Source organism: Argiope bruennichi, chromosome X1 (assembly GCF_947563725.1).
Source record: "Argiope bruennichi chromosome X1, qqArgBrue1.1, whole genome shotgun sequence".
In the NCBI taxonomy this organism is placed as follows: domain Eukaryota; kingdom Metazoa; phylum Arthropoda; class Arachnida; order Araneae; family Araneidae; genus Argiope; species Argiope bruennichi.
The window spans coordinates 128,228,722-128,240,853 of record NC_079162.1 but is presented as its reverse complement, the minus strand read 5'-3'; the positions used below and the strand labels follow the sequence as shown (position 1 = coordinate 128,240,853).

Genomic DNA, 12,132 nt, shown 5'->3' with positions numbered 1-12,132 from the left:
AACGAGCAATGATGACTATTTAAAAATGATGAAGAGAAAATAAAATGCATTATAGATAAACTAAGTGATTAAAAAATTTAAAAAAAAAGGTAAAAATTGACGAGAGAGTTATCACTCTGCAAAAGCATGAACTGACTGATTTAAAAGAAAAATGGAGATTTTAAATGCATAGCAAATCAAATAGTTTCAGGGATTTAGGCTTTAATAGAATAACTTAAAATGCAAATTTAAAATATTTACATGATACATTGCTTCCGGTTTATTTATTTAAACATAAGCAAATGTTTGTATTTGTATTTTATATTTTCTCCCTTCATTCTGTCAAGCACAAGTCAAAACAAAGCTTAGGTAATCTTTCGGGATTAATATTTTTTAATATTCATTTTGCATCAACGAAATTGTGAATGTGTTTGAGATGTGAGCATCTAGTAATAGTAGCCTCGCACCTAGTTATCTACTAGAATACTACTACATAGTATCGCATCTAATAGTATGCGCTTGCATTCTGATCTCAAAACACACTTTGAACTGCAAGTTTTAGCTTAACTACAATTTAAGCATTACAGGTGTCCTTAATGCTTTTCTCATAAACATCAAGTGTCTATAGTGCTCTTTCCATAAGCATCTAGATGTAGAAAAAGTAATGGTGTATTTGAGTGTTAATAGTGAAAATATTGTGTTTAAATTCATCATTTGTATTATTATGTTTAAAGCATACAGTTTCATGGTCTTTAGATTTTTTAAACAAGAACTATCTTTGAAAATGTTTGAATTTTTCCTCCCTTCAATAAGAATGGGAATCCTGTAAAACCTTCTTTCTTTTCTTTTCTTTTCTTTGCATGCTTCAAGTTATGGTGAAAGTTTAGTAAATTGTATTGCATACATAGACATCTTTTAGCCCATAAAACTTCCATTAAGACATTTTAGATATATTTAGCTTTACAAAAATATTATTTAATAATCATTCAAAATTTGATATTATGAATAATAATTTTAGAACTTTCGATTTATATTTGTGTCATGTTTTGCGTCACTGTTTCAGGTTGAACATCCATGCACAGAAATGGTTGCCGATGTAAATCTTCCTGCTTGTCAGCTGCAGGTATTTTCTTCTTTTTTTTTAATCGGAAATCCCTGTGTAAGATTATTTTTTTAAAATTAATATTTAAAATTACAAAAGTATGTTAATTACAATAATATTTCTAGATTGCCATGGGAATACCTTTATATCGTATAAAAGATATTAGAACTCTGTACAAGGAAAATCCTTGGAGTGATACAATGATAGACTTTGATAATCCTTCGCACAAGCCTCGTCCTTGGGGTCATGTAATTGCTGCAAGAATCACTAGTGAAAATCCTGATGAAGGATTCAAACCTAGTGCTGGAACTGTCCAGGAATTGAATTTTAGAAGTAATAAGAATGTATGGGGTTATTTTAGTGTTACAGCATCGGGTGGTTTACATGAATTTGCAGATTCTCAGTTTGGTCATTGCTTTTCGTGGGGTGAAAATCGAGAAGAAGCTCGAGAGTAAGTGCTCTCTGAATTTTTTTTCTGACAATTATTTTAGTTTTAAGAACTGATTTGATATATATATTATTTTCAAAATAGAAACCTGGTTGTTGCACTGAAAGAATTATCTATTAGAGGTGATTTCAGAACAACTGTTGAATATCTGATAACACTTTTGGAAACGGAGGACTTCCAGCGAAATAACATCAACACCATTTGGCTTGATCATTTAATTTCTGAAAAAGTGAAGGTAACTTCATTAAGAATACAATTTTTCCTTACAAGAAATACTTGCCTTATATAATTCTAAGATTTTTTTTTTTTTTTTTTTTTTTTTTTTTTTGTAGGTTTCAAGCTTATTTTCTTGTTATTAAAATTTTCTTATTGCATTCTTCTATAAATATTTATTTTCAAAAGATGAGAACTTTGATTAGATTTATAATTTAAATTAACTAGTTCATTATAGTAGAAACTAAATAATGTAGTGTGCTGCAAAGTGCTTCTTATTTCGAAATAATTATACAAATATTTTTACCAAATGCTTTATATTTCGAAAATTATACTAGCATTAATAAAAATGGCAGTGCATTATGTTCTTTTTTAACTTTTGTAAATATACTTTTTTTTATTTTACTTTTTTTATAGTGTTATTTCTGTCCAGATATAAATAGATGATTTCATTATGCAATTAGGTGTTTCATGTAGATAATCGATAAGTTTAAAGCACCGTTCCGATGACCCGTTGTCTGTACGGATATGGTCGTAAATCTGCCATCTGACAGCGCACAGGCTGCCAGAACGGAGCTTAATATTTATTTTTGCGATTCTTTACTAAACGTCTGCTTTTGTGTTTATTTTTAGGCGGAGAAGCCAGATACTTTTCTTGCTGTGATTTGTGGATCTCTCCATGTTGCCGACCGAAAGATTCTGGATAATTTCCATAATTTCCAGACATCTCTGGAGAAGTAAACATTTTTATTTTTAAAAATTGATTTTACCACAAAATAATCGTTGTTGATTTTGGTATAAGTAGTTCTTTTATACTGCCTGGTTTACATAGAGATCAAATAAATTCTCACCTATGTCAATGCATTTTTTCAGTAGGAAGTATAATTATAAATTTGTAGTCTAATTTTCAATTTTTCATTTCTTTTTTACAAATATTTTTCAATGACACATTTTCTAAAATTGTACTTCTGTATAGAAATATGTTATGATAAGCTATAATATTAGCAGAAGGGTATTGTAAAGTTTTTAAACGTAATATGATTGAGTATATTATTGGAAATTTTCAGTTGCAACATATGTATTATTATAACTTTTGTTATCTATTTTCAGTGAAAAGATGTAATTTTTTAAAAAGATTTAACAGTTTGTTTCATTTAGCTCTTTATCTTTGCATCAAAATTTTGAAAATATCAAGCTGGAAAGAAATCCCAATTGAAAAATTAACCTGCTTTCTAGAATGTTTTATGTTAATTCTGAAAAGTGAGCTCATTGATGTATGAATTAAATTCTTTTTTACATTTTTTTTCCCTATGTCTTAGTCATATAATAACTATTCTCCTATAGTCTGTTTAGTTTCAAAATTAGATATTGATTTCATAAATAAAATAGATCATTGATTTTATTTACGTGTACGGTAATATTTGAGTTTCGTTTTCATCTTTTTTTTTAACTTAAAATATATTAGTCTTGATCCTCATAAAAGTTTTAAACAATATTTTTCCCATGAAAGGTTTTTCAATTATGTGAAATGACATGTAATCATACGGTCTCTGTTTATAAAAACTAAACTTGTACCATCTTATATTCCTATTTTTTTTCATAACATTACAAATTGTTAATTATGTTATGTTATTAAAAAATTCCATTTATTTCATCTCTCCGTTACTGTCTTATTTCTATTCTCTGTTTATTATAATTGTTGCTCAAAATGAAAATAAGCATTGATATTTGTGCATTCAAACCTAAAAATCACTGTTATGGTGAAATATTTAATATTGCATGAGTTAGCCTAGATTGGCGTTGTTGTTGTTTCTAAGTTATTTTATTTTTTTATTTTGTATTTATTAATGAAATTTATAATTTGAGTTTTATTTTACTTTTTTATTACAATTACTAGAAGAATGGTATGGTGTGTTACAGGTTTTAAAACAGAAGTAAAATACTTAATTCTTCCAGTTTGAAGTTCATTCTCTGGTGAAATGTTTTGTTTCCAGTTTTGTACATTTTTATAATTGGATTATTATTAATGGAATTCATCTTCATACAGCAATTATGTGTTATTCTAGGGGTCAAATACTACCTGCTAATATCTTGAACAACACAGTGGATGTTGAACTTATTTATGATGGCATAAAATATAAAGTCCAGGTAATTAATTTTTCTTTTTATTAAACGATTTCTTATTTTAAATTTTACAGAGAAGTTTTTAAAATAATCTTTATGTTGTAGGTTACCAAATCTGGTCCAAATCGGTACTTTTTGGCTCTTAATAGTTCATACAAGGAAATAGAGGCTCATAGATTAAGTGATGGAGGTTTACTTTTGTCAGTGGATGGAGCAAGTTATACCACTTATGTGAAAGAAGAAATCGATCATTATAGAGTTGTAATTGGAAATCAAACGTGTATGTTTGAAAAAGAAAATGATCCAACAATTTTAAGGTAGCTGTATACTTTACTTTTACTCCCCCCCCCCCCCTATATTTTGAATTTACAGATGTATCATATCGATATGTAATTTTTATAATTTACACAGATCTCCTTCAACCGGAAAATTAATCCAGTTTCTTGTTGAAGACGGTGCTCATGTTTATCCTTCTCAACCGTATGCTGAAATTGAAGTAATGAAAATGGTTATGACTCTCACAATTAACGAAAGTGGCTGGTAAATAATTTTGAAATATATAATTTCATATATACATTTCAGTCACTTATGGACCATTGATCTGTGATAACTTTGTTCGTTTCAGTATTCATTTTGTGAAGCGTCCTGGTGCGGTTTTAGAAGCTGGAACTATATTAGCTCGATTGGAATTGGATGATCCTTCTCAAATGAAAAAGGTGAGTTTGTTTCTATTTTAATTTTTATTTCGAAATATGCCTTTCATTTATTATTATTTATTTAAATACTTGGTAAAGAGTTGAGTTTAGAGAATGGATGAATTATTTAAATACACGATCTTTTAAAACGAAGTTTAAATACTGACAAAACATTTATCTGATTATATCGTTCCCTTAGAAAGATGCATGCTCTTTACAGTATCATTTCTTAACTTTATAGAATAGTAAAAGTAGGAAAAAATTTTGCTCTCGAATTTGATTATATCAACTTGTGATAGTGTGGTGATTATCCATTTTTATGTTTTGTTCTTTTTATTTCGCTAAACGCATCTGAAAACGCATTTCATCCAATGATTAGGAAAATTATATCTTGGCAGACAATTACGAATATTGGTTTCTGTAAAGGTTTCTCGTTTTTAAATGCATGTATTCGATTGTGGTTAAATATGGTTCTTTTGCATTAAATGGTCTTTCCTTTACTGAATTTTTTTATTACTCTTTTATTATTTTGGTCATAATTTTCGTGATGAAATTTAAATGAATTTGTATGCCCTTCCTCCTTCATTTAGTTATGAAATTCGATTCTGAGTGTGTCTGAATAGCAAACTGACCAATATTGTATTTTTCAAAACCTTTTCGAATCTAATTTATGTATAGTTAAAATGCGCAGAGTTTAGAAAGTATTATCATTCATGTAGTAATTGCATAATAGACATTTGAACTCCTAGCAGTAACAAATATAAAAGATTAAAACTAAAAGAATGTAATTTAGCTTAATCGCTATTCTTTTATTTTCTGTGTGTGGAATCTTTTTCTAAATTTTATTTGAAGAATGCAATGTTTCATATTTGTTTTTATTTTTAGATTCAATCCAGTTTTTTCCCCCATTTAGCGCTTAAAAATGTATATGTAAGAGATTTATTTTACCTTTAACTGAAAATTGAAATGTTCAGCCTTTAAGTGCTGTTTTATAAATTAAAATTGTGATCTTAAAAGAAAAACTTCCTGATTTGGATTCTAATACACGTTATGAAATAGACGAATTAATAAGGTGGTATAATTTTTTCCCCCTTTTTGGCTTGTATTTTATGCAGGATGTCGGTCTTATCGTCTTTTTCCTCCTATAGGCGCAGTTATTTACTGGCGTTTTCCCAAATGATGATTTCTCCAGCTGGCATGGTGATAAATTGAATCAGATATTCCAAAATGCAAGACAGGAGCTGGAATATATTCTTGCTGGTTACGCCCTTCCTGATCCTTATTTTAGTCCCAAAATGACACAAGCTGTTGACACATTTATGCGCACATTAAGAGATCCCAGCCTACCTTTACTTGAGCTTCAAGTTTGTATTTTTAAAACATTCCTGCTATTAGTATTATGTATTTTTGATTTTTAATGCAGTTCTGTTCAACATTTTATTTTATTGTGTTTGTCTTATTCAACTTAGTTTGAAAATCAAGTTGTTAGATGGAAAAAAAAAAAAAACCTAAATTTTAGGAATTATTGAATTAATGAATGACGTTTTTTTTATATGAAAGATTTTTAATATTATTAATTCTTGTCGTATTTATGTATTAGAAAATGAAATTTTTTTAATAATCAAATGGGGCGGAACAAAAGAAGTGTGAGGTGCTGATAAAAATACTTTAAAATAAACAAATTGTAGTTTCATTAAAAATTATATGAAGAATGGTTGTTTAGAATTTTAATTATGAGATTTCATTTATCACCAGCTGTCAATATTTTTTTTTTTCATTGCTTTCATTGTCACTCACTTTTATGATTTTTGTCTTGCCTTCCATCATTTTTTAATTAAAACTATTTTTTACTTTTATATTTTGAAAATTACCTAATACTTATTTTCACATTATTAGCTGTACATGCACACTTTGCTCTTGAGATGATGAATGTTTGCTAAATCAAAACCAAAAAAATATATTTAAGCATATTTTTAATTTTTCACAGAATGCATGATAAAAATAAATTTTTTCGACCTTTATTATATATATTTTCTTTGTTGAATTCTTTTAAACATTGAAATAATTCATTGTAATAAAATTATTTTGTAATAAAAATTATTTCACAGAAATTATTTATTTGCTATTTACTTCGTTTTCCTTCTAATTTTAAATTATATTATTTTAGGAAATTATATCTTCAATATCTGGAAGGATTCCACCTAATGTTGAAAAGCATATAAAGAAGTTAATGGCCATGTACTCTAGCAATATAACATCAGTTTTAGCACAATTTCCTAGTCAGCAGGTGAGAAAGTTGAATTATGAGGAAAAGTATTTTTTCCCCCTGAATACTTCTAATGTTTTGCTAGAAACGTTTTAAATAAATTGATCATATATTAGTTTTTTTTTCTCTCTTTCTCTCTCTTTCAGATTGCTAGTGTTATCGACAGCTATGCTGCTACCTTACAGAAAAGATCTGATCGTGATGTGTTTTTTATGACTACTCAAGGCATTGTGCAATTAGTTCAACGTTACAGAAACGGCATACGTGGTCGAATGAAAGCAGTTGTGCAAGATCTTCTCAAACAATACTTATCTGTTGAAACAGAATTTCAAAATGGTAAGTTGTAACTTTAATACATTACAAAATAATATCTTCTTAACATGGCTTATTGAAACTGTTAAAAATTGAAAAGACTTCAGCTTTTAACTGTTTGTTGTTTTGAATAATTTTCGTTAATCTGGTCCTTGAAGATTATAATTGAATACAGTAAAATGATATATTCTAAAAAGTTTCATGCTGTTTTTATTAAATTAATTTTTTTATGATGCAATTATTATTTTTTTCATCCAAATATATATCTGAAATAGAAACCATCAAAGTAAAAATAATTTAGAGATATGGCATTTGAAGGTATATTGGAATTAATTTTATATTTTAAATGAATGTAATTTAATAAAAATTTCTTGCAAGTGTAATTTTGTATTGCAAAATGTGTTTTCACTTTTCCACTGTTTCTCAATTTAATTTGTTACTAGGAAAGTTTTTCATGAAATAAGTGGGAATAATTTAATAAGAATTTTAACCAAGCACAGTTTTATCCTTTTTTTTTTTTTTTTTTTTTCATTTACAATACTTTTAAGTTGTCTTTTGAGAATAAGTTTTAGGTGGTAATTAATATAAGTGATTTTCCGCAATTAATTTTTCCACCTTGTTAACACTACTACATCTCTAGACTTTTGAAAAGTGCAAAAGCTGGGTGATACAGTTTTTAGTATTTTTTTAACATTTTGTTCCATGGTATTAAAATTGTAGAATTTTATTGTGTGGTTACACAAACTATTTTTGGAGATACTAGAATTATCTTTTCAAAACATTGTAAAATATTAAATTGCATTAAATCATATTTTTGTGGTAAAATATTTTTAAGATTTAATTAAAATCTTGTCCCGATAGAGGAGAAATTCTCGTGGGGACTTTCCAAATAAGAGGCTCTTATAATAAAGATTTAGTTACTCAGCTTTTCTTCTATTTTGTCTTGGAGGCAAAATAAACAGAATTTCTGGACCCAAACACTATAAATGAGTATGTGCATATATATAGCATGCTAAGCTTCGAAAAAAAACTTATTAATTACCTAATCAAGAGAATTTTTAGCGTTTCGAAATTGCAATTCCCTGGGAATTTTAGAAACAGTGGAAATCTTTGCTTAAATAAAGGTATTTATTTTCTCTTTGTGATTAAATTTCTGAGATAGAAGCAGGAATGATGTTAGACTCCCTCCTTTGGAGGATGGCAAGACTTGCTTTTATAGCTGGAGGGGGGAATGTATTGATGACCTTCTCAAATTTTCACGAAATCTTTTCTTATCCTCTAGATGGATAGCCCACTAAGTGAAAGGGATATAATAATATTGACAAAAACTGTAGAGATTTTTTTTAATTTAGTTTCTTTGTAGTTTATTATTCTGATTGTACACATTTCAGATGAAATAATTCCCCCGCCACTGATAGTTAACCGCAAATCACCTAATTCTGTTTCCTTAATTGGAGCTATTATAATTCAGTAAATGGTATAATTAAAGTAATATTTTTTTCTGATGGCACCGCCCTTTTCTCCCATTCTCTGTGCCGTATCAGTTATGATAATGATTTTCGGTTTAGATTTATCTTTCTTCCTTGGAAAAGCGCGAACCGAATCGATTTTCAAATCTTGGGAATCGCTGTAGTATAATTTAGGAATAGCATTGATATCTTTTGTCTTCGAATATGGTGGTGACTGTGATGCTAAGTTTTTTACTCAACTACATCCAGGACTCTGTTATTCATGCATGCATAGTAAGACTCATAATGCCTCTGGTGAATTAAAAGAAATGCAAATAGAGAGAAAATAGCAAAAATTTATTCTTGAAGAAAATCATCCACACTGGATTTTCTTTTTGTTCCAACTGATGGGCACATTCCCCACTCCCCCCCCCCCTTGAGTGAAGCCAAGATATTCTTTCAGTATGTGTTTCATCCGATTATGGCCAGGCGACCTCATTTGATATTTATTAAATAAACTACCAGAAGGTACCACTCAGGTAGAATAAAAATTTAATTAAAATATTCTATAATCATGGTGACATGCCCAATTATATATATTTCAAATCTCTACTTTATTATTAGGAAGTGGGGAAAAAATCGACCATTAAAATTCTATCTTTATAAACATGTAATTAAGCTATTCTCAAGAATTGTTGAACAGTTTTTATAAGGTAATGACTGATCACAAGACAAAAATAAAATTATTATATTAAATGCTAGTTTAATCTCTCATTTTTATGTAGGACATTATGACAAATGTGTTGCATTGCTAAGAGAGAAGCATAAAGATGATATGGCTACTGTTGTTGCTAAAATTTTTTCACATTTGCAAGTCAGTAAGAAGAACCAGCTCATCATTAAACTAATTGTGAGTTCATTTCCTCCTTTTTTTGTAGATGATTATTGATGATTGTATATATAAGTTATATGGCAGAAAAAATTCAATAATCATTTAAATTTTTTAATTATTAAAAAAATCTGTAAAAATCATTGTAGTTTATTTTTTTATTGTTGTTGATTGAAAATTTACTATTTCTTTGTAAGAACTGTGGTCAAAGCGTACAACAGGGAAAAGGTGAATAAATCAAATTGAATAGTTAAAATTCTTTGTAAGAAAATATCTAAAATTCGATTTCAGCTTCTTTTTGAAGTAATAAGTAGCTGTTTGGATTATTAATATCTATTTTGATATGAAGAAGATTTTATTATTCTTGTTTTACATTAGCTGGCTGTTTAGAGTTTAAAGTTAAAAAAAATAGTATTTATTTAATTTTCTGCTTTTAAAAACGAAAATATTGAGAGAAAAGTATAAAAAAACGTACTCTTAAATTATATATTTATGATCTAAATATTATGTACATAAGAGTAGGTTCTCAGAATTTGTACTTTTTTCATTTATGCATCATTACATATATAATCTAAATTTTAGCATAATCATAAAATTTGGATTTATTTAGTAGTGTAGTTCTGTAGTTTGACTAACTGATTTATTATGCTGAAAATTAAAATTTCATTCATATTTTTTTTGTTTTTGTTTTTATAATTATAATAAGAAACAAAAATGTATAAATAAATAGAATTCTTTTAATTATAAACAGGAAGTGAAAAGGATTTAATTTCCTTCAAAATTTCGAAGTTCTTGTAATAAGAAGTGTGAAGTTACCTCAATTATATTTTAAACTATTGGCAGTTCTTTCATTTATTATTATTGTTTAGCAGAATTTTAGATTCAATTCAAATTTTAAAAAGTTATTTTTCATAACTCGTAGCGTATTTCATCAGTATTTAATTAGTTAGGAAACTACAAAAATAGGTAACAAATTTTCAATAAGGATGTTCAAATATTCAGTTCTTAAGAAAATATATTCTTTTTATAATATTTTCTTATTATTTCTTATTAATATTATCATTTATAATATATTGTTTATAACATTTACTTAGTATTTATATAGTAATTTTTTACAAAAATTTATATAATTAATTACTAAAAGTGAATAAATCTGCTCAATAAAACTGTTGTCTATGTCTTCTTTTAGGATCACCTTTGTGGGCATGAACCTGGCTTGACTGATGAATTAGGTGCAATTTTGAATGACCTTACTACCCTCAATAAATCTGAGAATTCGAAGGTCGCTCTACGTGCTCGCCAGGTAAAATAAAATTGCGATGCTGTTATCCAATTTTTAAATGTTAATTTTAATATGTTTGATGAAATGTATTTTTTATTAAAAAATTAAGGAATTTAGAGGCTTTTATATTTTTTTAGCATGATATTATTTTATCTTGTGTGTGTGTGTGTGTGTGTGTGTGTGTGTGTGTGTGTGTGTGTGTGTGTGTGTGTGTGTGTGTGTGTGTGTGTGTGTGTGTGTGTGTGTGTGTGTGTGTGTGTGTGTGTGTGTGTGTGTGTGTGTGTGTGGTGAGTGAGTGAGTGATCGAGTGATCGCACATTTCGGTTGTATTTAGAAAATTTGTTTCTATTTATTTCTTTGGTCGTATAAGAAGTATTGAAAATATTGTAAGTGATAAGATGTAATAATTATATAATGACAAATTTATATTTTTAATTTTTTGTACCCTATATAATTAATTAAATTTTAGGTTTCTTAATGTTAGTTATGAAACCTTATCGAACTTGGATATTTTCCTAACGATGAATGTTTTTGTTATAGGTCTTAATTGCAGCTCATCAACCGGCATATGAATTAAGACATAATCAAATGGAATCTATTTTCCTTTCTGCCATTGATATGTACGGTCACGATTTTTGCCCTGAAAATCTTCAAAAACTTATCATGTCGGAAACTTCCATATTTGATGTGTTGCAAGACTTTTTCTTTCACAGCAATAGTGTTGTTCAAAGGGCTGCTTTAGAGGTATTTTCTTTAGTTATAATGTGTTCAGTTGTTGAATAATTGTTATCATTTTTAAATGGTTACATGCATGTTTTTTTTTTTTTTTCAAAAAAATATTTCATCTTTTGAAATGTTAAATCAATCATTTAAAACAAATAGCATTTTAAAGTAGACATATTAATGTGCTCATAAGCTTCAAGTTTCAGTGTGTAATTTGAATGAATAATATTATGTTCCTGTGACAGGAATAGAAAAGAATAGAAAATATGCTGTATATATATATATATATATAAGTCAATATTTCGAGTTGTATTTTTGTCTTAAGATACAGTAGTCTCTCAGAAATCCGTTAAATAATAGACTAGAAAGCTATTTGATTTACGAAAGCGGCAATATATGAAAAGTTCTTTTCAGAGTTCTTAAAATTATATTGATTTTGCCAAATATCTTAATTGCATCTGAAAAACATGAGGCTTGAAATTTCATAACCATGACAAAGATTTTTGAACTCCTAAAAACTTCTTTTATGTATGTTCTTAAACTATTGTAGTCAGTAGCCACTTACATTTAAATGCTTTTGCCAATTGAACTGCTGTCCCTCATTAAAAAAAGAAAAAGGGGAAAAAATGATTTTTGACGACTTTTGCTAGA

General features: G+C 27.8%; 1 protein-coding gene across 2 annotated transcripts in view; it reads left to right on the top strand.

Moving 5' to 3' along the window:
* Positions 1 to 12,132, top strand: part of LOC129958070 (acetyl-CoA carboxylase-like) — a 112,119-nt gene that overhangs the window by 70,179 nt on the left and 29,808 nt on the right. For both annotated transcript variants that reach the window (XM_056070242.1, XM_056070243.1), the window contains 14 exons: positions 1,043 to 1,102; positions 1,207 to 1,532; positions 1,614 to 1,764; positions 2,376 to 2,479; positions 3,809 to 3,890; positions 3,972 to 4,183; positions 4,278 to 4,406; positions 4,492 to 4,582; positions 5,710 to 5,925; positions 6,729 to 6,848; positions 6,974 to 7,163; positions 9,373 to 9,497; positions 10,666 to 10,779; positions 11,299 to 11,502. In XM_056070242.1, coding sequence (XP_055926217.1) covers positions 1,043 to 1,102; positions 1,207 to 1,532; positions 1,614 to 1,764; positions 2,376 to 2,479; positions 3,809 to 3,890; positions 3,972 to 4,183; positions 4,278 to 4,406; positions 4,492 to 4,582; positions 5,710 to 5,925; positions 6,729 to 6,848; positions 6,974 to 7,163; positions 9,373 to 9,497; positions 10,666 to 10,779; positions 11,299 to 11,502 — 2,124 coding nt within the window. The remainder of the gene's footprint in view (positions 1 to 1,042; positions 1,103 to 1,206; positions 1,533 to 1,613; positions 1,765 to 2,375; positions 2,480 to 3,808; positions 3,891 to 3,971; positions 4,184 to 4,277; positions 4,407 to 4,491; positions 4,583 to 5,709; positions 5,926 to 6,728; positions 6,849 to 6,973; positions 7,164 to 9,372; positions 9,498 to 10,665; positions 10,780 to 11,298; positions 11,503 to 12,132) is intronic.